Below are 24,813 nucleotides of genomic sequence, written 5' to 3' on the forward strand. Positions count from 1 at the left end.
CTCCCTGCAAATGGCACATGGTTGCTATTTGACATCACAATGAATTTATTTTGTACACATAGGGGTGCCTCCCCACCATGCCAGGTTCCTGAGACCCACAGGCATATCTGGCAGGACGGCGCCAAACAAAGGGTCCTGGACCAAAGTATTTTCTGAGATCTTTTTGATAACTGGGCCAACAATTCACCCTTCCCCTTGTCTTGCTCTTTTGAATTTGTTTATAAGAAGGAACTGATTTTGTATCTGTTGACAATGGCTGGGACCACAACTGCCAAATTTTGGAAGACCTCAGCAGGGCAGATTCCTCGCTCCTTCCCAAAGATGAGACTGTCAAGGCCTTTCTTCCGTGGAGATCAGGATTGGCAACTGGGGTCCCTGGGACCCAACTGCCCTCCTGAGACAAATCAGCTTGTCTAAGCCACAAACATGTCTTGAGGAAATGGATTTCTTGGAGTCTCCCTCCTCCCTCCTCCCTCCTCCCTCCTCCCTCCTCCCTCCTCCCTCCTCCCTCCTCCCTCCTCCTCCAAAGCCCAACTGCCTTTAACTGTCACACACACACACTGTCCTAACTGTCACCTGCCTGTCACACTCCCCTCAGCCAATCAGCCCGCAGCACACCCCAAGGTTCCATCCTCCTCTCACAGTCCACCCACTGCTCTCACTTTACCTTATATCCCACAAATGTTTCTCTAAACAACATTTTACCACATGTCCCTTAATATACAAACCTACACAGGTCAGTTAACAATGACAAACACCACACACACACACACACACACACACACACACACCTGAACGATTTCGGTCTGGCACCTCCTCTTTCCTTTGAGGTTTTTAAGCCAAGGATGGATGGCCATGTGTCGGGGATTCTTCTGGTGGGATTCCTGCATCGCAGGGGGTGAACTAGATGGCCCTTGCAGGTCCCTTGCAGGTCTATAATTCTGTGATCATGGATGCATAGAGACATTTGCAGAAGGGGGTGAGCCGGAGGAAGTGGGGCAAGCTGAGAAGCCCCCTTGCAAGGGTTTGGGAGATGGCAGAAAGCAAGGAGGGTGGAAGGCAGGTAAACCAGGCAAGGGGAATCCTCTCTGGATTACAGGAGAACCATGCAGGGAACAGCTCAGTCCAATAACTGCCTGGGTCTGTGCAGGTCTGGAGCCATTGTGAGCCTAGCAGGGGTTGACTTTCCCAAATATCCTCTGTTTATCGGTCACAAAGAACGGCAGTGCCCAGACCTGGAGACTCTGTGGCTTATTGAGTCTGGGGTGGGGGACCTCAGGGACCCAAATGCACCCCTTGGGCTTCTCTGCCTGGTCCCCAATTCTCCCATTCACTGGGAGTTGCTGTCCTTGACTCGGACAATGCCTCCTGCTGGCCTGCGTGGAGAATCGAGAGTATGCAGGGGGTATGCAGAACCTAGTCGGCTGCACAGAGGTGACATTTTACATCCATTGTCCCACCCACTTTGGCTCTGGCTCTACCCATTGCTAGCATGTGGCTCCCAGAAGGTTTCGCAGACGGGAAAGCGGCCCTCGGCTGCAAAATGTCCCCCCATATCCCTGTCCCATGACATCCTTTCCCGTCCCTTTCTCACCCTGCTCTTGATTTTTCAGCATCTCATTGCTAGTGAGGAATCTTCAGAGGCCACTCTGCAAGCAAGGACAACCTTATTATACCCTACCCATCTAACTGGGTTGCCCCAGCTACTCTGTGGCTTCCAACATATAAAAAAATTCAATAAAACATTAAAAACCTCCCTATATAGGGCTGCCTTGAGATGGCTCAGGGGTAAGATAACTCCATACCCTCCAACGTTTCTCCAATGAAAATAGGGACGCCCTAAGCAAAAAGGGGACATTCCAGGATCAAATAAGAAACTGGGAGGGCTTCTGTAAATCTGGGACTGTCCCTGGAAAATAGGGACACTTGGAGGGTCTACTGGCCATCACTGCCTCCTGTGGGAGGGAGTTCCATAGTTTGTGCTTCAGGAAGAAGTCCCTCTTTTTATCTGCCCTGAATCTTCCAACATTCAGCTTAATTGGATGTTCACGAGTTCTAGTGTTACAAGAGAGTGATCAAAACTTTTCTCTATCTACTTTTTCAGTGCAATGCAAAATTTTATAAACTACCATAATGTTGCCTCTTTCTAGCCTCCAAAGAAGCATTGAGAACTCAAGGCCAATCTCCTTGCCCTAGTAGTCTAGAAATGGCTGAAGTTACGGAAATAGGAGTCTAGATTTGTTTACCTTTAGAAAACTAGTTTCAAGAGCTGACCTCATCTATGCCACCCTTTGCGAGACAGAATACCCACTCGGGGGAAAATATTCCTTGACGAATGAATGAATGAACGAATGAATGAATGAATAAAAAAAAAACGCATAAGCTTTCTTCTGAACACAGTAGCAGACTTTGGGCTGTCAAATTTCAGTGGCACCCTGTGTGACACTAAAATTCAACACACACACACACAACACCTCTCATACTCCCTCTACGGCACTGTTGTGGTACCCCCTGCAGTGTGCTGCCCAGTGCAGCCGAACCAGCCTTGCTACCCTAAAACCACCTCCGCTGAACATGGCAACAGGTTTCCTTGAGTACTTACTTTTCTGCTTCTGCTAGATTGACTGCTCCGTCCAGGTGGGAAAGTAGGATGTGCATGAGGTGCCCGTGTCTCCCTTTCTTTAAATAAGACCTCTCATTAAACAGACACCCTCCCCGCCCCTCTGATAAGATTATTGCTCTGCATTCCAGAGCCTAGGATTCCATTGTGAAGCCTGAAGTCTGGGGGGGGGGGGGACGGGGACGACGACACATGGATCTGACTGGGCTTTGAGGGCAAAAAAGTCTTTTTGATTAGCTGTTCATGCTCCCCCTTTTAAAAGTGCATTTAATTCAATTGTTATTTTTCTTTATATCCCAAAGCAGGCCCAGGACCATATCGTTAATTAGCACTGAGTCACCCGTGAGTGACAGGGAAGATGAAGAAGGTGATGCTGATTATCATCATAGTATAGCATCACAGAGTTGGAAGAGATCCCTAAGGGTCCTCTAGTCCAACCCCCTGCAACCACAGCTAAGGGATCCCCTAAGGCAGCCTTTCTCAACCTGTGGGGCCCCAGATATTGTTGAACTACAACTCCCATCATCCCTAGCTAGCAAGGCCAGAGCTCGGGGATTATGGGAGTTGTAGTCCAACAACATCTGGGGACCCACAGGTTGAGAACCACTGCAGGAGTTCAGCAATGTAATTAAAAAGTAGTTAGTGCTGAAGGCACATATAGTGGTTGAGGACAGTGTGAGGCCAAAGGAGGGAAGGAAGAGGTGAATGATAATTGTTTTTAATGACCATGTGCTGGAACTACTAGATAAGGTGAATCGTCTTTTGACAACTAACAAAACCAACCACCATTTGACTTAGGCAGCAGCTAATTGGCCTCTTCAGAAGAACGGTGTGAGCAGAAAGCTGTTAATGAAAGGGGCAAGAGTCCTCAATATATACAAGGGGTGGCTTCAAGAGAAAGGGCCTTCTCCATATGATCCCTACCTCAATTTATGCCTGCAGGCACAAGGAATCCTAGGCTTCAATGCTTTTTATGTGTGCATGATATCTGATTTGAGTATTTTCATCTTGGGCTCCCTCCTGAGCACTTATTTGCTTTATCCTTTATACTGATTTATATACAGTTATATAGATATTTCTTTTCCTGATTGTGTTTGTATGGTTTTGTCATGGCCTTTGGCTAGTACAATAAAGTATATCTTGCTTTGATTTGCTTTATAGTACTCTTGTCTTCAAAGCTAGCACTCAAACACAGACACTTTGTTCAAGAGAAGGGCTGATCACTCCAGGAGTGTGATCCTATTAAATGTTGATTTGAAGTTTTACATCTGCCCAACCCCTGCAGGCAATAACCATTTTTAGAAAAACCAGACACAATGTTGTTCCTGGATAAGGAGACATAATGACACATGTAGGGAGGAGGGTATTAGTTTGTGGTGTTTGTTTTTGTTTTGTTCTTGTTTTTATAATGTATTTTGTGCTTCGATGTTGCATTTTTATGTTGTGAACTGCCCTGAGATCTGCAGATGAAAGGCAGTATACAAATTTAATAATTTAAAAGCCTTGATGGCAGGGGCCAGTGGCCCACCTAGCCCAGCATCTTGTTCTCACAGTGGCAGCCTAGATGCCCCAATGGGAAACCAGAAAGCGGAACCTGAGCACAAGAGGACTCGCCTCTTCTGATGTTTCCAGCAACTGGGATTCAGACGCATTACTGTCTCTGACTGTGGAGGAAGAGCATAGTCATCGTGGCTATCAGTTATTGATGACCTAAGCCATCCTTGTAGGTGACCTTCACCGCCTCCTGCGGAAGCAAGTTCCACAGTTCATGCACTACGTGAATAAGTCCTTTTGTTTATCTCTCCTGAATCTTCCAACATTCAGCTTCATTGGATGTCCATGCTCTAGTGCTATGTGGGAGGAAGAAAAAACTTCCCTCTGCCCACTCTTTCCAGGCCATGCACAACTGTATAATCTTTTATCATGTCGCCTCTTACTTGCCTGTCTCTGAACTAAAAAGTCCCAAATGCCGCAACTTTTCCCCATAGGAGAGTTGCTCCATTGTCTCTAATGGTGCATGACAACTCACTTGAGGATCTTGGGCAAGCCAGCCACTCCTTCCTGAGCTTAATCTACCTCACAGGGTTGTTTTGAATTGGGGCAGTAGCCTTCATGTTCACCTTTGAGGAAAAGCAGTAAACCAAACAACGCATAACAATGAGTTCCTTTTTATTAAGGTTTTGCAAGTCCACACGTTATGTTATTGGACACCAATCACACACTAGTGATCTACTTCACTGGAATGGTGGATGGGCACATGATCTGCCCAGCAGTTCAGAGATGAATGGGCAGTATCCTATACCCAGCTCCCTTGCTGACCTTCACACACCCTTAACTGACCCATGCAAAATACATGAAAGTCACGTCTCTCTTCCCCCACCCTCCCTTTATCGCTGAACTTCCAGATCAATGAAATGCAGAAGTGGCAAACTCTCCCTGCTTTGTATAATTCCTTGTCATTGTCAAGATCAAACAGTGCATGAAAGTGAAATGATGGCTCACTGGAAAGCATCACTGGAAAGGTCAGGCCAGCCTCTGTTCAAGTAGTTGTTCAGAGCAGCATCTAACCATCAAGGATCAGCCTTTGAAGGAGTACATCTTAGATCCAGAAACACCCATGTCAAGTAGCTGCCCTGTTCATCTTCTGTAGCATCCTGCCCTGGTTTCTTGTGCACAGAAAACCCAGAAATACATCACACAATACGTTTTGATAAGCCATACAGTGTTAAGAATTGCAAGACTGTAACATCTTTAAGATGGAGGAACATAAGAGAAGCCTTGCTGGTTCAGGCCAAAGACCCATCTAGTCCAGCCTCCTGTTCTCACAGTGGCCAACCAGATGCCCCAAAAGAAAGCCCCCAAGCAGGACCTGAGCAAAAGAGCACCATCCCCTCCTAAGATTCTCAGCAACTGATATTCAGAAGGATGCTGCCTCCAGAAGTGGAGGCAGAACATAGCTATTGTGGCTAGCAGCCATCTATAGTTTCTCCATGAGAGCCATCTTCAAATATCTTAAGGGAAAGCTTATTTTTTCCTGCTCTGAAGGGTAGGACCAAAACAAGGAGATTCCAACTAAACATCAGGAAGAACTTTTTGGAGGTAAGAGCTGTTTGACAGTGGAACAGACTCCCTCCACAGGTGATGGGCTCTCCTTCATTGGAGGTTTTTAAGCAGAGGTTGGATGGTCATCTGTCATGGATGCTTTAGTTGAGGTTCCTGCATTGCAGGGGGGTGGACTAGATGGGTGTCTCTTCCAACTCCATGATTCCCATCAGCCTCAGCTGCTGTGACCATTGATCATGGATGATGGGGACTGTGGTAGATACAGAGAAAGTGAGTCATGATTATGTCCCATTGCTGTAAACAGAACTTCAACCAATTTCTACTAACATATCTCAGTAATTTTACTGTGACTTAACATCACAATTTTTCTCTAGATTGGAAAATATTAAAACTTGCATTGGCCCCTCTTTAACCACCCATGTTTTTAACCACCCATCATCTTTAACCACCCATGTTTCTCATACTTTAAATTCTTAACCCTCTTCACTCCCCCCCCCCAAAAAAAGTGGAGTTAAAATCTGCTGTGTGAGCACTTTTCATTGCAGGACTTACACTGGGGTAGACCCGCAACATAGTCCTCCTTGATGAACATCACCTGTGTAGTAGCAAACAATGTCCCTGAATTTCAACAGCTTGCCATTTATCATTTTTGTTCTGTAAACAAAAAATGCTAAAGGTTTCAAAATAGCCGACATAACCTATTCAGTTTTGCCATTTTGCTGTTTTTTTCGTCTCAGCAAAAGTATTGGGTTTAAAAAGAAGTTTCATATGGTTTTTCAAATGAAAACTGATCCAGGGAAACTGGTTAAAGTGCTCTTCTCCTGATGCAACAAACTCAGCTTTATTTTGGAACATTTTAACAGCTGAGATGCACTTGAATTCTGATCAGGGTAGAAAAAAGCCCCATAAAATCCCCCCCCCCATTGCTTGGTTTCTGACTAGGACAGGGGTCTGCAACCCGCGGCTCCGGAGCCGCATGTGGCTCTTTTACACCTTTGCCGTGGCTCCGGGGCGGATACTAGCGAGGGGAGGAGGCGCATTGTGCACCCCGACACTCCCCACTGTGGCGGGCGCTGTACTGGCTGTGACGTCGCATGGGGGCGGTGCGTGCGTTAGTCACGCACCGTCCCGACATCACCTTCCCGCCCGCTGTCAGATCGCGGCTCCGGAGATATATTTGTTTTAAATGTCGCAATGGTTTTGCGGCTCCCAGTTTTTTTTCCCTTCGGAAATGGGTCCAAGTGGCTCTTTTTGTCTTAAAGGTTGCAGACCCCTGGACTAGGAGGGCTAAGGTGCCACAAGACTCTTCCTTGTTCTTGGTGCAAGAGGCTAACCTGGCTGGCTGCCCCTCTGGGATTATTCTGCCTTGAGCATCACAGCAGACATGTTTTAGCCTAAGCCTGAGAAACAGATAACACAGAGACTCTTCAGGAGTTAATCCTTGTATCCAACCTGGAAACTCCACATTTTAGACAGCCCACTCCTTTTCATTGAAATAACCTCACTAGGGGAAAGCAGTGGAGGCTGGTGCTCTTTGGGATTGGTGGGACAGAAGGCAAAGGAGCCCAACAGTAGGTGGCACCTGGGCCAATTAGGTCAATTAGTAGGTGGCCCCTAGGCCAATTAGTAGGTGGCACCTGGGCAAAGCCAATTAAGTCTCATTTTGTCCCCATCCTGCCTCTGGCAGGGCAGCACTGAGACTAAGGAGGAGGAAGTTGACATTCAATAGCAACCCTCAGACTGGGTCTAAGGAGGAGGGCAGGTGGGAGAGGGGCTGGATGAGGCCAGCCTGAGGTTGGTAGAGCTGTGCCCCAACAGGCACTCCTGGGGCGAGGCTTTCAGGATGCCAGAGGAAATGTTTTCACAAGCCAATGACAACCCAGTTTTGCTTTTTTTTTCCTCCCGGCAAGAAAGCAGTTTCTCAAAGATCCAAAATGTGGGAGTGGGAATGGAGAGATCAAGATGACCGCTTAATCCCTTATCTCCTCCCCGATCCAACAGAATTAGAAAATATTCCACCTAAAGCAAAACACAATGGACTGGTTGTCTAGCATCACAAAGGCAAACACCATAAAATCTATTTCCACATCACTTGGGTGAATTATATAAAAGCAGAATGTCCCGTTCATTTGTGGGAGACTTTGTCTTCACCGAATGTACTCTGAGGTGGAGCACATGCACCAATATCTACGGAATCTTCTTCGAATTGAACAAATTGAACTATTAAAAAAAAAATCAAACCAGTCCCAAATCTTGAAGCTTAGATACTGTAGATACAGGAGCAATAACAAACAAACAAACAAACAAACCAAACAAACAAACTCCTAACCTTCCAGTATCAACAAGAAGCAGATTTCTCCTGCCTTCACTTGATTGCAGGTATTGTTTGGGCTTGAGTGTAAATCAAATTACTTAATTAGGCTGGAAGAAACAGCAGGAGTGGGATTTGTCAATGGGCTTTAATTCCTCAACCGAAAATTTTCTCCAGGTGTAAGGTAAAGATAACAGCTGCTTCCCGCCCCCCTGCCCCCACCCCTTGTTTTCAAACACACCCTTCTGAAAGCAGGACAAGTTTCTGTTCCTGGGATGGAAGCTGAGTGGGGTTGTCTTATATAGGGAAGGTCCTCCAAGACTGGTCCAGGTTCTTTGAGTTCCTGAATGAATATGAACATAAGAACATAAGACGAGCCCATCTAGTCTAGCATCCTGCCACCTAGATGCCCCACAGTGGGAAACCCACAAGCAGGTCCTGAGTATAATGGCAACACACTCTCCACCTGCAATTCCCAGCAGCTGGTATTTAGAGGCACAATGCCTCCAAAAGTGGAAGGAGAATCTAAGAAGCACATGCTGGATCAGGCCAAAGGCCCATCTTGTCAAGCGTCCTGTTCTCCCATTGGCCAACTAGATACCCCAATGGGAACCCTGAAAGCAGAACCCGAGCCCAAGAGCCCTCTCGCCTCCTGTGGTTTCCAGCAACTGGTATTCAGTAGCATGACTGTCTCTGACCATGGAGGCAGTGCAGAGCCAGCTCTACTATTAGGTAAACTGTGGCCCCCAAGGTAGCAGCCCTGAGGGCCCCCCACCTGCTTTGCTGCCTGTTCAGAAGCAGTGCTGTTATTAGTGCCGAATTCAGCTGAAATGACTGAAATTGTGCAAGATCTTGCGTTTGCACATGATTTCAGCAAGATCTTGCCTGAAATTAGTGGTGATGTTGGTGCTGCGTCTCTGCCAGTGGTGGTGGCAGGGCAGAGAGAGGTGTGGCATTGGTGGGAGCAGGTATGGTGGTGATGGGAGCAGGGCAAGGGGACACTCCCCCTTTTGCTTCAAGCGGTGAAATGGGATGCACCACCCCCAAGGCAGTGCCCAGCTGTCATGGTTAATAGCCATTGATAGCCCTCTCTACCATGACTTGGTCCAGTGCTCTTTTCAAGCCTTCCATGTTGGTGGCCATCACCACTTCCTGTGGGAGGGAGTTCCACAGTTTAACTCTGTGCTGAATGCAGAACTTCTTTATCTGTCCTGAATCTTCCAATGTTCAACTTCATCGGATACCCACAAGTCCTAGTGTTAGGAGAGAACTTGTGGACATCTCATGAAGCTGAAAGCTGGCAGTGTCTCCCACCACCCCTGGGCACAGCAGGGTAGATAAGCCTGACAAGGAGAATTAAAAAAACAACAACACCTCCCAATATGAGGCACAACTAATGGTGTTTGGGATGCAGCTATATAAATGGTTAATGGCCAATTGTTACTCTGGTACACCATTCCCTGTGTGTTTAGAGGAACATTTATTTTTCTGTCATACTTTTTGCGTTTACTGTGGGGAATTAACATGGATGGACACACACATGGGGGTGGGGGGCAGCTGGAACACCTGGAGGATAATCAGATCTAGCAACCTTCCCTGTGAATCAGAAAGGATGCATGCCCTCGCATCACCATCAATGTGAATAAATCTTCATGTAATATTTTGTGCACTCTCCACAACAACCAGTATCAATCTTAAATGAATTAATGTTGAGGGAATTGGCCCTTGGGAGCAGTTAATTGATGTTGCGCCTACCTTGCAAATATAAGATGTGAGACACTTGGCTTGCCAGTAGTACATGTGAAAAGGATCTAGGGATCTTAGCAGACCACAAGCTTAACAATGAATCAACAGTGTGATGCAGCAGCAAAAAAAGTGAATACTACTCCAGGCTGCATCAACAGAAGTCTAGTGTCCTGATCATGGGAAGTCATAGTACTGTTCTACTCTGCCTTAGTCAGACCTGGAATAAATACTGTGTCCAGTTCTGGTGTCACAATTTAAGGAGGATACTGACAGGCTGGAATGTGTGCAGAGGAGGGTGACCAAGATAATCAAGGGTCTGGAAAGCAAGACTTATGAGGAATGCTTGTGGGAGTTGGAAAAGAGGGGACTGGGAAGAGATATGAAAGCCATCTTCAAATAACTCAAGGGCTATCTCATGGATGATGGAGCAAGCTTGTTTTCTGCTGCTCTAGAGCGTAAGATGCAAACCAATGAATTAAAATGATAAGAAAGGAGATTCTGGTTAAACATTAGGATGACCTTCTGACAGTAACAGCTGTTGAACATTGGAACAGACTCCCTTGGAAGGTGGTGGGGTCTCCTTCATCAGAGGTTTTCTAATGGAGCTTGGAGGGCCACCTGTCAGGGATTCTTCAGCTGTGCTTCCTGCATTGCAAGAGGTTGAGCTAGATGGTGCTTGGGGTACATCCCAACAATTCTACGATTCTATGCTCAAACAGCATTTGCAGATTTTTTAAAGACTGCCAGAAGCAGTGAACGGAGACTGTATAGCAGGCAAACAATGCTTTTTTCACACAACTTCCAATTCTCCAGTGCACAGAGATGATGGTCTCCACTTTCTATTTTTCAAGCCCCAGTTGGCTGTGATATTAACAGCCTTAATAACCTCTCCCTGCAAAAGTATACCACAGTAAATTTGAAGGCCTTAAGGATTTGGTGCCTGTTAACTGGACACAGGCTCCCCATACCCTGATAAGATAAGATGAATTATGTCACCAATTGTATTAGTTGTATTATTTATCAGTTTGTATCTCTACATACAAATTAACATGTGGACAGTTTATTTGGATCTCTGTCCTCTACCCTAGTCCCCGAAGTCTAATTGCCCACCAACAGGTTTTGACTGGCCTTGCTCTGTCAATCAGACAAAGCAGGACACTCTATCTGTGTGCTTTAAATGTCTGGTGTGGATCTGCCCCAAAGCTCCCTTTCTTTTAAGTTTGGTATTTTACATGGCATGGAAGTTGGTTCTTAATCTTGGCTCCTCTCATGCCAAGCTCAAGACACCAGCCAGGTAATGCTGGCAGAACAATTGTCTTCTCCAGGGATTCCTAGGGAACTTTGCCCATGCATGGATTGTTCCAATACCCTTCAAAATGTTTCCGTAGGCAAATTCAGGTGGCGGTTCAGAGCTGTGTGGAACTGCTTACCTACCTCACCTGAGAAATATTCTGTTATTGAAAGGAAAGACTTCCTATGCAACTCCTTGAGTGTTCTCCCCTCCACAAGAATCTCCAGATTCATTTCTCTTGAGAAGGAATCTCTCAGCAACTCATATCAAAATCCTTTCTCCCATTCCTGCAGGGCAGAGACAATGGGAGATCTCCTGAACCACTATATCTAACCAGGCTCCATCATAAGAAATTGCTGGCCCATTTAGTCAGCCTCTTGTTCTCAGTGGCCAGCTAGCTGCCCCAATGGGAAGCCTATAAGCCAGGCCTGAGAACAAGAGCACTCTCCCCTCCTGTGCCTCCAGCAACTGGTATTCAGAGGCATACAGCCTCCTACAGAGGGGGCAGAACATGAGGTGAACCCTGCTGGATGAGGACAAATGAGGTCCATCTTGTCCATCATCCTGTTCTTGCAGATGCCCCAACGGGAGACCCAAAAGCAGAAGCTGAACAATTCTCCCTACTTGTGATTCTCAGCAACTGGGAGAACACAAGAAGAGCTTGCCTGCTGGATCAAGCCAAAAATGGTGCATCTAATCCAACATTCTGTTCCCACAGTGGCCAACTAGATGCCCCAATGGGAAAACTGCAAGCAGGATTTGAGCACAAGAGCTCTTTCCCCTCCTGAGGTTTCTGGCAACTGGCATTCAGAAGCATTATTGCCTCCATCTGTGGAGGTGGAACATGACTAGTAGTTGTTGATAGCCTTCTCCTCCATGAATTTTTCCAACCCACTTTTAAAACCACCCTTTGCCTCCCTGTTAGTGCCAAGAACACACCCGCTTCCTCTGTCTCGCCTCTTCTCTCTACCAGTCCTTCAGCATCAAACTGCTAAAGAGTTTGCTGCAAAACCATTGCCAGATCTGTCCCATAAGCACTTGGAAGTGAGTGGAATTGGCCACAGCAAGCTAAGGCAGACACCCCATTTTTGAACATCTGGGCTTGATGGAGAACAGCTTGCTCTGCTAACTATCTCTCTTATGAGCCCCCCCCCCACTCCATTGAAGTCTCTTTACAAACTAAGCACCACAGTTGGGGTTGTGACATTTGCTTAAACCTCCTTTGGCAATCCTGTTTTCTGTTGTTTGCTGTGAAAGCCTGAGATGACAAAGAAAAGAAAAGAAAAGAAATACATATTAACCAAGCTTTTCTACCTTGACATGATTTCTGCCATGCAACAGCAGCTGAGGTATGGAGGGCTTGAGGACAGGTGGGAAGCAATTTCTGAAGTTATCAGTGACCCACAGATAATAAGCCCTCTCTGATTGCTTCTGCAAGACCTTAATGGGATAGGAAGAAATGAGAGGCTTGGGGGAATCTTGAAAGGTGCACAGCTTCTGTCTGATGCAAAAATGAGCCCATGGCCTTCTGTCCTCCCTGGGCAATAGACACTGCTGGAGCAAGGGGAATGTGGCAACCACCACTACTGTTATAAGGTTGGGGGTTAGTTTAGATGATCTCCATGGGTACCTTTCAAACTTGTGACCCCGTGACTGTGAGGTTAAGATCTACAAGAGGAAACCTGGTGAACTGGTCAGACCAGTCCAAAGAGACTGCCATAGAAACATATGGATTGGCTTTCCACCACCTCACCTGGCTGGATGCCACATAATCCTAGGATGGGGAACAACAAGCTAAGGAGTTTTTTTTGTGTAAGACAGAGTTTTGGCTGATGATGGAAGCTGGAGACAGAGAGGCATGCCTGTTTTGTGCCAGACCCCAAGCTGTGACTCAGGGGTTTCCCTGGAAACCCAAAGGGGAAGCAATATCTGTCAGAGTGTTAAGGCTGTGAGACCCTTCATCCTAAACTCAGGTTGTATATATGTAGAAGTAAAACCATATATTCTAAAGACACCACAGTCTCCATTGACCTTCATTCCAAGGAAACTGAACCCTGTGTAAGCACCCTGAAATCTATCACCACTAAAGAGACTGGGGTGTGCACAACAATTTATTCTACCACAGATGGAAGGCGGAAGTCATACGCTCCTCAGCAAGCCAGGTGAGAAAAATCATAGGCTGGACATGTGGTTTGTACCCACTATTCAGCTGGGAGCAGGCTAGAACTTAGCTTTTTCAGTGCCACCCAAAATATGGGAGCTGTCTCATACACATACACACATTCTCCACCTTAGGAATATTTCCCAAGCTGATATATCAAGAGCAGGGGTGAACAATGTCTGCTATAAACTTCCCATTCTGCCTACAAGATAAACTCAACTCAACTCAACTCAATCCAATGCAACCCAAACTCAAATTGACTCTGGATTCCTCCCAGTTTTGGGAACTGACAATAGACAGGTTAACAGAAATGAAGGTGCTGAATGACAGGGAGAGGGGGCAGTGAGAAAGAATAATAGGGTGAGTTGTTTCCCCCCCCTGATCCTGATAGTGTATTGAAAGTTCAATCCTCACCAAATGTGGGAGCTGTGAAGCCTATTTCCTGGTAAGGAGAAGGTAATAGCCTGATAACCATCCTTGGGGCTGCTTCACACATAATGCATTTCCTACAGGACCATGGAAGTTGTGATTGTGAAGCTGAGTTAGATCATTGCTCCATATAACAAAGAATGGGCTATTCTGACTGGCAGCCAGTCTCTCCAAATAACTTGGGGTATAGGCCATTCTTGCCTCTGCTGTCCATGATTCACTTTTAATGGGAGATGCTGGTAGTCGAACCTGGGACCTTCTGTATGCAAAGCAGGTCCAATCCCACTGAGTGACAGCCCATGTGCCTGTTTGGACATGTGGACAGTGGTCCTCCCCCCCCCCCCCAATACTTATAGAAGCATGATGTGTGAAGCACTTGCAGGCATTAGTGCCAGTGGGAATCCCAGATTCTGAATTTGGGTGGCAGTGCAGTTATTGATTATCAAGAGCCAGTTTGATCAGTTGAATGGTCTTTGGGGAGGCTTTGGGGAACAGAGGAAGCTGCCTTGTATGAAGTCATTGGTCCACCTAGCTCAGTATTGTCTACACTGGCTGGCAGCAGCTCTCCAGGGGTTTCAGGCAAGAGTTCTCTTCAAGCCCTACTGAAGATGCCATTAAGGATTGAACCTGGGACCTTCTGCATGACACTCAGATGCTCTACTACTGAGCTAGAGCCCTACGTTTGTCAAGATCCTGGTCCTCATGGTTCTGAAAAAACCTCACGGGTTTTTTTTAACCTCATAGTTAAATAGGAGAATAGGAAGCTGCCCTGTATTGTGTCAGACCATTGGCCCACCTAGGTTGGTATTATCTACCCTGATTGAATGTGGTTCTCCAGGGGTTTCAGGTAGCAAGTCTCCCAGATCTACCTGGAAATGGCAGGGGCTGAAGCTGGGACTTTCTGCATCTCTAGAACAGTGTTTCCCAACCGGTGTTCCGCGGCACACGAGTGTGCCGTGAGACATCGGCTGGTGTGCCGCGAGATGCCTGGAGGGAGGCGGGCGAGTCGGGCGGCGAGAGGCGGGGCGGCGGCGGCGAGGAGCCGCTCGGCGCGCAAAGCGAGGGAGGCTGGAGCCAAGAGCAGCGGCGAGCAGGAGGCGCTTGGTGGGAGATTCAGCCGAGCCCGAGCTGCGTGCGCTCCCGAACCTCTGGGCGGAGAAGAGCGTGCGTGTGTCCGGCTTAGCGACGGATCCTCTCCCCCGGCGCAGCAGAAGACAACCCTCGGGGCGGAGCTCCTGCCACAGGCCTCCTGCCTTCTTCCCCACGCGGGGCAGAATAAGTGGAAACCGGCGGACGCAGCGGGTTTCTCAGCCGCTGCCCGGGTTGCCCCTCTCTCCTACAGAGCCGCATCCATCCCAGCCCCTCCTGTCATCTCAACCTGCCCGTCTAATTTACATACCATCATATCCTCCTTTCTTATTGATTCACTTAGATTTAGTCTTACATTTCTCGCTTTGTCTCCGTAGACTGCGCGGAGGGAGAGCCAGAGAGAGGCATCACTCCTGCGCGGCGGGAGAGGGAGCAGCCGGAGCGATGCCCCAAACGAGCTGAATTCCGAGCGAGGGACTGAGGGGGGAGGGAAAAAAACTTTCACTTTCGTGCGTCCCTCCCGGCGTGACACTGCGCGCTGACGTCACGGGGCGGGGCTTTAATGGTGGTGTGCCGCGAGATTTTTTTTCAGTAAACAGGTGTGCCGTTGCCCAAAAAAGTTTGGGAAACACTGCTCTAGAAGATGCTCTATGACTAGGCTGAGCTTTCCCCATTTAAAACTTTTTTTCCTAGATATATGGGCCACAGAGAATTTGACAGTCACCATGTGAAATATGAGCCTCATTTGCCTATGTGTGTGCGTGCAGGGAAGCACTGGGTGCTCAGGATTTGGGGTCATGAATTAATTCTGCCTTTATTACATTACAGCTTGCTCCCTCATCTGAAGGCAATGTGATTCTTCAGAGGTGCCTGCCCTTTTCGCTTTGAGACACAAGGGCAAATTCCTCCATAGGAACACAGGATGCTACCTTATACAAAGTCCGACGGTTGGTCCATCTAGCCTAGTACAGTCAAAACTAACTAGCAGAGGTTCTCCACGGTTTCAAATAAGGAGTCAACCCATCCCTGTCTGGGGATGCCAGATATTGAACCTCGGGCCTTCTCAGTGCTTCCCCCGTCCTACCCACTAGAAAAATAGGTGCTGGAACTCACCACAAAGTTGTTACAGTAAGTCATCGGGCAACTCAGGGCAACCCTGAACAATTGCCAGTTTGACAACAAACCCACAGAGGTGCTAAAAGCTACTGCAAGCTGTCTCTCTAACCGGTTTGGAGGTCACCCCTGGTTCCGGTGCAGGTCAGATAAATGCACCCCTGCTTCCCTCGTTCTCTTAGATTCAGGCAGGTGGCTAGGGCATCTCAGAAAGGCCCTTGCAGAAACACACACATGTGCAACAGTGGAGGCCTGGCAGGAAAGCTTAAAGCCTGCCACTGCTACACTGGAGACTGATTGAAGAAAATGGAATATGAATCCCCCCCCCCAGCTTGACCAATCACGGCTAGGAGCTAGGTGGAGTCATAGTTCTGAAAAAACTGTAGACTCACACATGCTGACCAAGTTCCATTTTGACTTCAAATGTTTGCTTTGGGCTTCTCAGAAGTACGTAAAAGGCAAGAAACAGGTGGGAGGATCGCCAGCCCACAATGGCTGAGAAGTGCCAGAACTGTGCTTCGACACACTCCGAATGAAAAAAAAAAGCACTGGACCTTCTGCATGCATAGCAGGTACTCTGGCACAGAGCTGCGGATGCTCTTGATGAACACAGGAAGCTGCCTTATTATGCTGAGACAGACCATTAGTCCATCTAGTTCAGTATTGTTTGGCGCGCTTTGTCACATGACATTGTTTACAGTTTTCCAGGGTTTCAGACAGTGGGTCTCTCCCTGCCCTATCTGGAGAGAGATGCTGGGGACTGAACCTAGGATCTTCTACATCTTCTGCTTTACCACTGAGCTCTTTCCCATTGAAAGTACAGCCCCCTCCTTGCTTGTGGCTCTTTCTCACAACCTCCAGTGTGTTTTCCTGCTCAGATTCTATTGGCTCAGGGCCTGTGGGTGCCTTGTTACCTCTGTCTAACCCAGCTTCAAAAGGATTCACAAACAAATGTGGCTGATTCCTGTGGCTTTGAATTAGTTAGGCTGAGAGAAGATACAGGAGTCCAGCTATGCCCGAAGGCTGGCCATTCTTGGTTTGCATGTCCTGGTGCAAATCATTACTCTTGAGGTGCTGACTCCATCCTTCACCCTGGTGCTTAGTTTGTCCTTTTGTCCATAAGAACAGTGGGGCACCCTCCAGTCTTCGTGCAGCAAAACAAAGAAAGTGTTGTGACTAGAGATGTGAGAAGACATCCCTTTTGGTTCTGCCCTGTAGCTGTCACATGTAACACCGTTTCCATTCTGCTCCTTTTTGTCTTCCACCAAAACTACTCATCTCATTTGCTGTGATGAAATAATGTAACTTACACAATAAATTACGCAGGTGACATATGCTGTCATTACATTATCCCACCGCATTTATTTAATGCAAAGGAAATGCAGTGCAGATCGGTGTGTGTCTGTGTGTGTGTGTGTAGCATAATCGGTTACAGATCATCGGCAGACTGGAAGCAACAACAAAGGCAAATACTGAAAATAATCGCTGGAATGATTTCTGTTCCAGACAAGAAGGCGAAAAAGCAAACTGTTTCAGCAGTTCCTGCTCCTGTTTCCTTCAAAGTTCTCTTGATGGCCCTGGTTGTGACAGCGAGGCAAGCTCACACCAAATGAACAGAGGTTGGATATGTCAAGGATTCTTGAGTTGTGATTCCTGCTTCGCAGTGGACTAGAGTAGATTACTCTTTGAGTCCATCCAACTCTACGATTCTATGATCCAGGAGTCATTTTCAGTGCAATCCATGATGTGTGATTTCCTGACAGCACAGCAATATTCTCCTTTGGCTTTTCTTTGAAGCACTGTCAGTCATTCTCAGCACTGACACAAAGCCTTCCTTCCTTGCCGTGGGTCTATTTCATCTCCTTCAGCCTGGCCTTGTATGTGAGCTCACCTTGCCTAAAGATCAGGCTGTTGTTATAAATAACATGATTACATCTCTACTATGGGGTGGGATGCTGGATATGCTTGGACCACTAAGAGATTCACACATTCTAGGGGCCAGGTTCTTTGGCTATCAAAGCATCTCTCTTTTTTCATAATAAGAATGAGAATAATACGTAGTCGTCGTTGTCGTCGGGGTGGGGGTGAGTAAGATGGCTTCCATTGTGCAGCTGGGGAATCCTTCTTGCTTGTGTTTATATGGGAGACTTGTGGACTTAAGACAACCCTTGCTTTGGAAGAGGTAGAGCTGGTGCCTTTGCTTCCAGGAACCGGCTGTGCACATCAAGGGGAACTCTTGAAGTATTAAAACATTGGTTGGTGGGAAGGGGGCTCTTTCAGGTCCTGCTGCCCCAGACTCAGACAAAAAAACAACACTGAGCTACGGGGGACTGGGGGTGTGGGTGTGGGTGGGGTGGGGATAGAGAACAAGTAGGGTGATGTGGGAAGGAGACTTAGCTAATTCTCATCTCTGGCAGGCCGGATCTTCATCTCGGTGAACTTGAGGGAGTACTGCCAGCCTGTCCATGAGGACCACTCGATGCCATCGGCGTAGGAGCTGTGGTGGCCCTTCAGGTACTGCCCGTTCAGGTTGGAGGTGTGGCAATTGCGGTACCACCAGGCCCCGTGGTAGAAGGAGGCACAGTTGTTCTCTGAGTGGTCGTTGTCCAAGTCTTTGGTGGTGAACTTCATGCCATTGTGCTTCAGGAACGAGTCGCCTGCAGAGGGAAGGAGTCATTTGTCAGGGTGTGGTGAGGTCTTTGGAAAGGGCCACTTGGTGGACAGGGACATCTGCCCCCCAACTCCACAGACAGCCTATTGAAATTTGCTCCAAAAGCTCTGAGCAGGTCTGTAAGAACATAAGAAGAGTTTGCTGGAGGAAGCCAATGGCCCATCTAGTCCATCATCCTGTCCTCACAGTGGCCAACCAGATGCCTGTAGGAAACTCACAGGCAGGATTCTGGCACAAGCACACTCTCCCTTCCTGAGGTTTCCAGCTACTGGTATTCAGAAGCATTACTGCCTCCAACCATGGAGACAAAAGCATAGCCATTGTGGCTAGCAGGTGGTGCCAGATCTGCGCTAGGGGTATTAATGTCAACATTCTGCGACAAAGTAATGGAAGGTTGAAAAACTAAAGGTGCAGGTTTTGGTGAGGCTAAATGAATGAACAGAACTGTAACTCTACATTTTAGAAAGGGTTTTGCAATTCAGTTGAAATAAAATTTTGTTTTGTTTTGTTTTACGTCAATAAAACTATAAATATTTGCTTTCTGAGTTAGTCCCTGACAGCTGAGAGCTAAATTCTTCCTTGCAAATTGGACGTTCCGACCTAAATGTTCTTTCTGTCAGGGTGAAATGTCAATTTCTGACCTGAAGTTTCAATTCTGAGCAGCTGTTTTGAAGTGGAAATTTGCCGTTCTGACAGGCCCGATTGCTCCAATGCTATTAGCACCGGTGCTGTTCTGGATATAATGCACGGTATTTTGAGCACAGAGCAAATGGCCTTCCTTCCTACCTTCCTTCTTTCCTGGTGATCCACGAAGAGGTATATACCCCAAACTTCCACAGCTATTCACAAACACACATCCTCAGTGCACAAATATCCACTGCACATGCGTATCTGTTTCCCCTCTCACACATATCCCCTCTGCCCTAGGCACCAGGCAAACTTACCTGCTGTCCCAGAATAGTCAGCAACAGTAACTGGATAGCCATCTTCCTCAGGGTCGACAGAGAACAAACCCACCGAAAATGTTCCATAATGTGCATAAGCTGTGCCATTATCAAAGTCCTCTAGGTCAATGCGCAGCTCATAGTTGGCTTGCGTGGTCAAGGCATGGATCCTCTTCAGCCCTATTAAATGAGTTTCTAATCAGTTTATATGTGGGACATGGATGTGTCCTTAAATACATTACCGTTTGTCAGACACTGCATTTTATAAACGAGGAAATACAAACTTTGGAACTCCCTGCCTATTGACATCATACAGGTGCCTTTGCTGCACTTATTTCAGCACCAGCTATAAACATTTTTTTGTTTAAGCAAGCCTATCCAGACATGTAGAATGCAGACATGTTTTAATCTCAGTTTAAACTTCCTGGTTTTAATTGTATTTTGAAGATTTTTAAATAGCTGTTTTGTACTTTTTTACTGGCAATTTCATTGTTTTATTTCTTTGTATACCATTTTGAGAATTTGATATCTTTGGTTTTTGGGTTTTTTGCAATCAAGCAGTACTGTGGTACCTCCGGTTGTGGACGGGATCCTTTTCCGGAGCTCCGGTTGGATCCTGAGGTTTCCGCAACCGGAGGGACTGCTTCTGCGTATGTGCGCGTGGTGAAAGCCGGAAAAATACTTCCGGGTTTGCTGTGTTCACATCCTGAAGCAACTGGAGGTATGTATATCCAGAGGTACCACTGTATATGCATTTTATGAAATACATAATTTGCTACATTCATTTTAGAAGGTGCAGCCTTTTCAGAAAGCAGCTTTCTTAAGGCTACCAAAAATATTAAAAATCAGACCTGCCTAAATGTGTGACGCGGGTGGCGCTGTGGTCTAAACCACTGAGCCTAGGGCTTGCTGATCGAAAGGTTGGCGGTTTGAATCCCCGCGACGGGGTGAGCTTCCGTTGTTCAGTCCCAGCTCCTGCCTACCTAGCAGTTCGAAAGCACGTCAAAGTGCAAGTAGATAAATAGGTACCACTCTGGCGGGAAGGTAAACGGCGTTTCCATGCGCTGCTCTGGTTTCGCCAGAAGCGGCTTAGTCATGCTGGCCACATGACCCGGAAAAAATGTCTGCGGACAAACGCCGGCTCCCTCAGCCAGTAAAGCGAGATGAGCGCTGCAACCCCAGAGTTGTTTGTGACTGGTCTTAACGGTCAGGGGTCCTTTACTTTGCCTTTTAAAATGTGTGATGGGCAGATATTGGAGATTCAAGATTCTGCACTGGGTAGTTACCGTTAAGTTACAAGTAAGGAGATTCTGACACAATGTCAGAAAGAACTTTCTGGTGGTAAGAGCTGTTCAACTGTGGAACCGACTTCCTCAGAAAGTGGTGGACTCTACTTCATTGGAGGTTTTTAAGCAGAGGCTGAATGGTCACCTGCCATGGATGCTTTAGTGGAGATTCCTGCATTGCAGGGGATTGGACTAGATGACCCTCAGAGTTCCTTCCAACTCTACAATTCTATGATTCTAAGAATGTACAAAAGGGACACAGGTGGTGCTGTAGTCAGAAGGTCGGCGCTTCAAATCCCCGCAACGGGGTGAGCTCCCATTGCTTGGTCCCTGCTCCTGCCAACCTAGCAGTTCAAAAGCACATCAAAGTGCAAGTAGATAAATAGGTACCGCTCTGGCAGGAAGGTAAACGGCGTTTCTGTGCGCTGCTCTGGTTTGCCAGAAGCGGCTTAGGCATGCTGGCCACATGACCCGGAAGCTGTACGCCGGCTCCCTTGGCCAGTAAAGCGAGATGAGTGCCGCAACCCCAGAGTCGTCCATAACTGGACCTAATGGTCAGGGGTCCCTTTACCTTTACGGATGTACGAACATAAGAAAAGCACTGCTGGATCTGGCCAATGGCCCATCTAGTTCCAGCATCCTGTTCTCACAGTAAACAACCAGGTGCCCCATTGGGAAACCCACAAGCAGGATTCGAGCATAAGAGCAGCACATTCCCCTCCTGTGGTCCCAAAGCAAGTGGTATTCAGAAACTGGTATTACTGTCTCTAACTGTGGGGGCAGAACATAGCCATTATGACTAGTAGCTATTGATAGACTTCTCCTCCACGAATTTGTCCACTCTGCTTTCGAATCCATACAAGCTGGTTGTCATCACTGCATCCAGTGGGAGGAAGTGAAGAAGTCCTTTCTTTGATCTGTCCTGAATCTTCCAACACTCAGCTTCATTGCATGTCCAGAAGTTCCAGTTTTATGAGAGAGGGAGAAAAACCACCCACTTTCTCCATGTCATGCACCAATTGGAGGTGGGGGTGGAAGAGGCCATGGGATATTAAGAGCCCAGCCAACACAACAAGGAAAGCTGCTGTTGGCTGTTGTGTCATGTGCCTTATCCACAATTTAGTCCCACTTCCCAGACCAAACCTTCCCAGCCTCTGTTTCATGCAGCTTTTAGTGTGGGCCTTCAGAGGCTGAGAGATGGGATTTCACTGCCTATCAATTAGGACTTGCAAAAGCACCTCTCTAGAGGTGGGTAGTGAGAGGGGAGAAGGAGTCCTGCTGATCATTTCTCAATTAAGAGGTGATTTGGGGAAAGTTGTCATTCGCCGTGAGTGATGACTCCTTCTCTCCCATTTTCAAACCTCTCCTCCATCATACCTGCTGTTCTCTTTAATTACCAGTATTTTAAGTTATACTTGCAGGCTGCAGGCTCCTTAGGTAGAAATCATCTCCACAACATGACACAACCGTCAACAGCAGCTTTCCTTGCAAACCCCAACAGTTTTGATTCAGAGGTTTCTGCTCGCTGGTGTGCAGCTTATCTAGGAACAGGTCAAGGCTGGCATAACAGGGAAATACCAAAGTGAACAGGTGCTTGGAGCGTTTGGGACATTTTGGTTTTGAGAAAAAAGCAGTAGGAGGCAACATAATAGAAGTTTATAAAATTATGCATGACCTGGAGAGAGTGGGAATTTCTTCCTTTCTCATAACACTAGAACTCATGGGTATCAAGTGAAGCTGAATGATGGAAGGTTTGGGACAGATAAAGTCCTTCTCCATGCAGCACATAGTTAAACTATGGAACTCACTTCCACAGGAGGAAATGAGGACCACCATCTTGGGTGAGCCAGTCACTGCCTCTCAGCCTGTAACCTACCTCACAGGGTTGTTGTGAGGATTGGATGAAAAGGAGGAGGAAAATCATGTGCACCACATTGAGCAACTTGGTGCAAAAGGTGGGATAAAAATAAATAAAGCCACTTCTCTGCCTCTTCCCCAAAGCTGTGATAATAAAGGCCAAGATGCACATACCGAGCCAGTGTTCTCCAGTCAGTTTCCCAAATCCATCCCTGTAAGCTTCCCACCCGCGGAAGAAATTCACAGAGCCATCCTCACGCCGCTGGAAGACCTGTAGTGGGAGAAATCAGTGCAGGATTAGTAAGAACAAGAGAGAGAGAGTATGTATGTGTTCACTGGGAGAGGAGGCGGGGGCGAGCCTGCGTCAGCATTGTCTTTGCCTCCCCCATTCATGGTCCAGTTTGAAGAGCGATGGTGCCGCTTTATCAGATGAAAGAGCCGAGATGCAAAATAAAAACCCCGTTAAATTGGCTAATTATGTTGGAGTGGTTCAGCGAAAGGGACTCTGAAGAGGCTTCCTGTCAGGATTAATAGGGAGGTTGACACTGAAACCAGAAATGTTATGTTACAGATATGGTGGCTATTAATTTTCTCATTCTAGGCTATCACCCAGGGAGCTTTCTTCCAGCCCAAGGGCTGCATTCTCTCCTGGGCAACCTCCTGGGGGCTGCAAGCCAGGCTGGGAGGGAGGGAAGGGGCATGAGCAGAGTTCAAGGGCACATTCCAGCCAGGCAAAAGCACTCAAGAAGGATACAAAGCCTAGGTAGTATGGAGTGTGGCCTATGGAAAGAAGGAATGGCTGAGGAGGAGGTAAAGCCCGAGGGGAGTCCCAAGGGTTGGATTGAGAGGTCTCCAGAGATGCACTTGGTCCCTGGGACTGAGGTTTCCCAACACTGTTGTAGGGTTGTTGTTTTTTTAAGTAATGTGCAAAGCAGACATAAGAATATAAGATGACCCCCTCCTGGATTAGTCCAGTGGCCCTTCTAGTCCAGTCTCCTCTTCTCACAGAGGCCACTCAGATGCCTGTGGGAAACCAGCAAGCAGGATTTGAGCACAAGAGCCCTCTCCCCTCCTGTGGTCTCCTGCAACTAGTCTTCAGAAGCATGCCTGCAACCCATGGAGATTAAGCATAGCCATTGCAGGTAGTAGCACAGCCCTCTCCTCAATGCATTTTTCTAATCCTCTTTTAAAGCCATCCAAGTTGGTGGCCACCACTGCATCCTATGGGAGTGAGTTCCCTTTTTTAACTATCCTCTGCGTGAAGAACTACTGAATTGTATTCTGCCTTTTGGATTACCAGCAGATCTCCCCTTAGCCATGTGTTATCTCATGATTCAGTGTTTTATAACTCGCTAAACTTGCTGTGGGGCACATGACCACATGACCTCCCTTCAGGTGCCCACGGTCTGGTATTTGTGAGTGGTGTGCCAAGTGATAGGGAAGCCCTGCTGTGTTGCATTTGAACCAAGGCGTCTTATAGGCAAACCCTATGTATTGGTGAACATGAACATTTCAAGCTGGCTTTCATTTCTAGGCAACAAAAGAGTTTTGATTAAAGATTAAGCAATAACGAACTGTGCATTTACTGGTTCGCCTTAGCCCCTTCTGCCATGGTTCTCAAATTAGCCAAGTGAAATGTCCTCCTTTTGGTATTTTTCTTGCTTAATTAAACTTTGATCTATTGGCGGGAGAATCAAGAAAATACCTCCTGTGTCTGCTACTCACCATTAATTAAGCGTCCACCCCCTGATTTAATGAAGCAGGGGCACATTTTGACTGGAAGGGCACCAAAAGGAAAGTTTACTTTCAGAACAGCTGAGTTCTCAGATCACTGGATTTTCAGCCATGACCTAAAAGGCCTTTCAAAGTTGCCCATACAAGTACAATGGCCCATCCATTTACTTTAAAGCAGCACTCTGGTGATGGTAACCCTATTTCCACTGGTGATGCCAATATGCCACCATTACCCTCAGGCTAATAATGGTTGGAGGGTTGGAACTGGGGTATTATTTCTAACAGTGGCAGGGAACCCTTTTCCGCTGGAGGGCCGCATATTATGGGCAACCTTCCAGGTGCCAGATGTAAAAGCAGGCAGACATGAACTTTACCTCCATAAACTAAGCTAGTTTCATAGCACATTGAAAGCTGCTTATACCGAGAGTCAGGCCAATGGTCCATCTAGCTCAGAATTGTCTACACTGACTGGCAGCAGCTCTCCTTCTTCATATGTGT

General features: G+C 47.1%; 1 protein-coding gene and 2 long non-coding RNA genes across 5 annotated transcripts in view; 1 reads left to right on the forward strand and 2 right to left on the reverse strand.

Moving 5' to 3' along the window:
- Positions 1 to 27: 27 nt before the first annotated feature.
- On the reverse strand, positions 28 to 6,621 carry LOC310698346. The gene is made up of 2 exons (XR_014521424.1): positions 536 to 6,621; positions 28 to 487 (listed from the first exon to the last, which is right to left on the reverse strand). It is a non-coding gene; the product is annotated as an uncharacterized lncRNA (long non-coding RNA).
- On the forward strand, positions 4,324 to 13,045 carry LOC310698408. Its single transcript, XR_014521509.1, has 2 exons — positions 4,324 to 4,397; positions 11,608 to 13,045. It is a non-coding gene; the product is annotated as an uncharacterized lncRNA (long non-coding RNA).
- Positions 13,046 to 17,160: 4,115 nt separating this feature from the next.
- The window catches only part of FIBCD1 (fibrinogen C domain containing 1), a 74,448-nt gene continuing 66,795 nt past the window's right edge, over positions 17,161 to 24,813 (reverse strand). For all 3 annotated transcript variants that reach the window (XM_083485239.1, XM_083485238.1, XM_083485240.1), the window contains 3 exons: positions 22,756 to 22,852; positions 19,439 to 19,618; positions 17,161 to 18,480 (listed from right to left, as the gene is read on the reverse strand). In XM_083485239.1, coding sequence (XP_083341365.1) covers positions 18,221 to 18,480; positions 19,439 to 19,618; positions 22,756 to 22,852 — 537 coding nt within the window. In that variant the 3' untranslated portion in view covers positions 17,161 to 18,220. The remainder of the gene's footprint in view (positions 18,481 to 19,438; positions 19,619 to 22,755; positions 22,853 to 24,813) is intronic.

The sequence above is a fragment of the Podarcis liolepis genome (genome assembly GCF_965112155.1).
Source record: "Podarcis liolepis genome assembly, chromosome: Z".
Taxonomy (NCBI): domain Eukaryota; kingdom Metazoa; phylum Chordata; class Lepidosauria; order Squamata; family Lacertidae; genus Podarcis; species Podarcis liolepis.